At 37.8% G+C, this 4,740-nt stretch overlaps 1 protein-coding gene across 1 annotated transcript in view; it reads right to left on the bottom strand.

Moving 5' to 3' along the window:
* The window catches only part of BEND2 (BEN domain containing 2), a 36,899-nt gene that overhangs the window by 4,116 nt on the left and 28,043 nt on the right, over positions 1 to 4,740 (bottom strand). Inside the window, 1 exon segment of the mRNA XM_017894883.1 lies at positions 3,709 to 3,912. Coding sequence (XP_017750372.1) covers positions 3,709 to 3,912 — 204 coding nt within the window.

Genomic DNA, 4,740 nt, shown 5'->3' with positions numbered 1-4,740 from the left:
AAAAAAAAAAAAAAAAAAAAAAGAAAAGGTATTTCATGAAACACCTAAAACACCTATTAACATCTAGCTGAATTTGAGAAACACAGTTCAGGGAATGCTGACCTACATTGACAAGATATGATGCAGCAAAAAATATATTTATATTTTTCTTACATTAACATTAAAAGGTACTAGCAGTATAAATGGTAACAGCCTGAATACTAACAATATAAATATCAGTTATAGCAAGAAAGATCTAGAGGTCTTAGTTGACCATATATTTTACTTTATTCTATTTTATTTCACTGAGACAGGGTCTCACTCTGTCACCCAGGCTTGAGTGCAGTGGCACAATCACGGCTCACTGCAGCCTCAACCTTCCAGGCTCAAGTGATCCTCCTGCCTCAGCCTCCCAAGTAGCTAGGGAGTAGCTAGTAGCCAGTATATGCCCAGTTAATTTTTGTATTTTTTGTAGAGACAGGGTTTCACCAGGTTGCCCAGGCTGGTCTCGAACTCCTGAGCTCAAGGCATCCTCCTGCCTCTGGCTCCCAAAAGGGCTGGGATTACAGGCATGAGCCACTGCGCCTGACCTGACCGTAAATTTTTAAATGGCATGTGACATTTTAGGCTGCATTAATAGCCTAATAGGTTGTACTATTGTATCCTGGGTGGATTTAAGTACATCTGAAGGTAGTCATTGAATCAAATCATGAAGGATCAGGGCAACACGTATGTGAGGAATTCTGAAGGGAAATGTTAATATTTAACTGAAAAAGCATAAGGCTTAAGAGGGAAAAGGTTGGGTAGAACATTTCCTCTCCAATCCTCATGCTACCATGTGGAGAGACCTCTACATTGGAAAGTTGGGATGAATGGGACATGTACGATTGAAGAATAAAGCTGCTATTTTTATCTTCATCTGCCTGATGGAGCAGCCCTCTCGCACTCGGTTCTGAACTTAAAAGGGAGTGTCTTTATGATCTCCTAATGCTCCAGCAGGAAGTGATAGCTGTCATTAACTGCTTGAAGGCCCAACCTGTGAAAAGTGATTGGACTGACCCTGTTTAGGTAGAGAAGGGATAACCAAGACAAATGTGTATGATTTACAAAGGAAGGTACATTTTGAGTCACTAGAAGGAAGAACTTTCCCATGAATTGTAGCTGAGACAGCAGGTGCCTCATCAATGGAAGTGTTCAAGGCCCAGGGGAGGTGACTCTGTCAAAGTTGAGATAGGAGTTCCTGCTGTGGGTGGGATGCTGTATTACAGGGCCTGTATAGTATTTCCTATTGCTAAGATTCGACAGTTCTGCAATATAAAGACATGGATGGGGGTTTAAGGAGTGAGAGTTGTTCGCTAATTGCAAATCTGCCTACCAACTTCCTCCCTATCAATTAAGAGCCCTTAAGTGATACTGAACTCTCATCAGAGAGCATCAGATAATAGTTATTTATATGAAATCTACACCTTTGGCTCATGGACAGAGTTACCTTTGACTACTAATTTTCAGAAACTTTTCCCCCAAATAACAAAATATTAGGGTAAGAAACTATATTAGAATAGAAGAATAAATTGGTTTATTCATTCAATGGGATATGAATCAGCAGTTCAAATGTATGAACAGATCTCAAAAACATAATGTTGAGTGATTTTAAGATGTGCAAAAAGATTACTGTACATCCCCATTTACGTACATTAAAACCACCACATGCCGAGTGCAGTGGCTCACACCTATAATCCCAGCACTTTGGGAGGCCAAGGTGGGAGGATTGCTTGAGCCCATCAGTTTGAGGCTGGAGTGCAGCATTGCAGTGAGCCACGATCACACTACTGCACTCCGGCCTGGGCAACAGAGCAAGACTCCATTTCAAAAAATAAAGAAAAGAAAAAATAAAGTAAAATAAAATAACTACAGAACAATATTACATATTATTTATGGATCTATTAACATAGGTAGCAAAAGTATAAAACATGCATGGGAATGATATATCCAACTCCAGGACTGTGATTACTTCTGGGGAGCAGAAGAGGGGAAAGGGATGATGAGTTGGAGCGTTAATTATATCAGTAAAGCTTTATTATTTTTTTAAAAACAAAAACGTGGAGCAGAAAACACGAAATGTCTATTATCAGTGACGGGGGTAGACAGGTATTTATTATATTATTTTCCATACATTTCTGTATGTTTGAACTCATTTCGAATGAAGCAGTACTTTTATAGAAATCATATTAGGGGTCATAATCCCAGTTCTCCCATGAGTGCAGGTCTCTCCTCTCATATCTGATCACCCAGCCTTTGCTCTGACTCTTCCTTCTCCAAGTTCATTTTATCTTTATATTAAAGTGAAACAGACTTTCTTGTCAGCTTCTACTCCTTGGGGCTGGCTCTGCCCCTTGGGACAACAATGACTCTACTGTCTTCTCTTTGCTGAAATAACTCAAATGATTGTCCTTCTACAAAGCAACAGAACTTTGAGTCTTAGGAGAAATTTGTTAAAATCTGCCCTATGTGGATAATACATCAAACTCGTGCTGAATATTTGTTTACTGCAAAAGATATCTTTCAGATTTTAATATAATTCAGTGAGAGATAAAATGATAAAAGGCTTAGAAAATATTTTCATCAACTTTTAAAGAAGTAATCTTTTCCAGATGTTAAAGAACATATAAAAGTTCTTTATAAAAAAATTTTTCCCTGAATTGAAAAAAAAAAAGTAATTAGAAAGACACTATTTCTTCCATAAACACATTCATTTCAGAATTGCCTACAAACTTTTTTTTTAACCATAAAGTAAGGGAAATTGAGTTTAGCTTTTTTGCCTAGTAGGTTAGCTCAGTGATGTTCAAGTTGCAAGTTGTGACCAATTACTAGGTTGTGAAACCAGTGATAGCAGTACATGAAAGAAATGTAATGGAAGAGAAAATACTGGAATGTAACACTCATAGAGTAAGTACTGTTTGTGAAACTTTTGCTTTGGTTTTTAAAAGTCACACTCACACAGAGGCATGTACTGTGTCACAATGTAAAATGTAGTTCTTATTATGGGTTGCAGCAAAAAAAAAGTTTGAAAACAATTGGGTTAGATGATAACAAATGCTTATAAAAGCTGCTAGCTGAAAACCAGGTTTCTTTATTCTGAAACACCAGTGTTGTTCAAATTTGTTGGCTATGAAAATGTATGATATGAAGGTAGGAACCACCTGAGATCAGAGCTACATCTTTGCTGGGTGCCAGTGATACAAGTAAGAAATATTTTGCTTCCACTTTGTCCAAATTTAAGATTTCACAAGAAGTTTTTAGAAGCTTTATTACTTCACTTAGCATATGTCACAGAGACTATATCAGGCTAATGTGCACAAGAAAAACTTAGCAAATTAACCTTCTGTGCTTTTGTTGACACTTCTGCAAATGGATGAAGCCCTTTAGCTTTGACCTTGCTCCTCAGTCAATGAAGGTGTTTTGAGTTTCCATACCCCTGGCAGTCCATAGCAGGGAGCTACAGTTTCCTGTTCTAGCAAAGCCATTTAAGACAGAGCAATTAGCCTTAAGAACCCAAATGCAGAGAGAATTACAATTCATGATCTTGCTCCTTGCTGTACTCTAATGAGGGACTCAGTAAAAGTTCCATTCTCCCCAGAACAAACACAACCTGAATGGATTCTTCTTTCTGCCCTTCTCTTAAACACAATTGGCTTTTATTTATTCAGACATACTCTACATGTAACAAACCTTGGAGAGCACTAATCTTATTAGAGTCAAGGGCATACAGGCCATGCGTTAGACTTCCATAGACGTTACTTTGGATCAGGACATCTTTTGTGAAGAGTTTGTGAATAAGGTATCTAGCTGACAGGCTTGCGCAAGACTTAGCTTTTGCCAAAGTCAGTACTGAATATGGCATCCGTATATTTCTCCAAGGTCTTCCAAAATAGCCTAGAAGCAAAAGAGAAAGATGTCAATTTTCACAGCAGATGTTAGGTTGCATTATTTTTTAAAGGCTGAAACAGAAACACTGATTTTCTGAATTGTTAGGCTCAAGAATTTGAGAGGTTAAAATCTAAGGCCTTACATTTTATTCATTTTAAAGACAGAGTCTTGCTCTGTTGCTAGGCTGGAATGCAGTAGCACAATCATGGCTCACTGCAGCCCCAGCCTCCCAGGGCTTGAGTAATCCTCTTAGCTTAGCCACTCACCACTCAAGTAGCTGGGACTACAGGTCCACCCCACCACTCCCAGCTAATTTTTTTTATCTTCTATAGAGGCAGGGTCTCACTTTGTTCCTCAGGCTGGTCTCAAACTTCCACACTCAAACGATCCTCCTGCCTCGGCCTCCCAAAGTGCTGGGATTACAGGTATAAGCTGTCGTGCCCAGCCTAAAGCCTTGCGTTTTTAGTGGATTATGAGACAGCATGAGAAAAGAGGTAGAAATCACTGTGATTACACAGGCTACCACAGTTCAACAGGAAGATTTAATATGCTGTTACCTTTTAGGATATAATAAGTTTTAAAATTACATTTAGTAACAAATTCTAAGTAATTTAATGCACTGTTTCCCTACTTACAAGAAAGATTTTTTTCAAAAATAAGCTCCATGATTCTTCCTGAAATAGTTATAATTTTTAAAATGTAGGTTTTCTATTTAGTATTAAATTCATTTTAAATCAACACACTGCTGGTTCACTTTACATATTGTATCTCAGAGATCTTATTTGAAATGAAAAATAAGTTTTAAGACTTTTCATTTCTCAACTCTACAGCTTA

The sequence above is a fragment of the Rhinopithecus bieti genome, unplaced genomic scaffold (genome assembly GCF_001698545.2).
Source record: "Rhinopithecus bieti isolate Rb0 unplaced genomic scaffold, ASM169854v2 scaffold_25806, whole genome shotgun sequence".
In the NCBI taxonomy this organism is placed as follows: Eukaryota; Metazoa; Chordata; class Mammalia; order Primates; family Cercopithecidae; genus Rhinopithecus; species Rhinopithecus bieti.
This window is presented reverse-complemented; position numbering and strand designations above follow the sequence as displayed.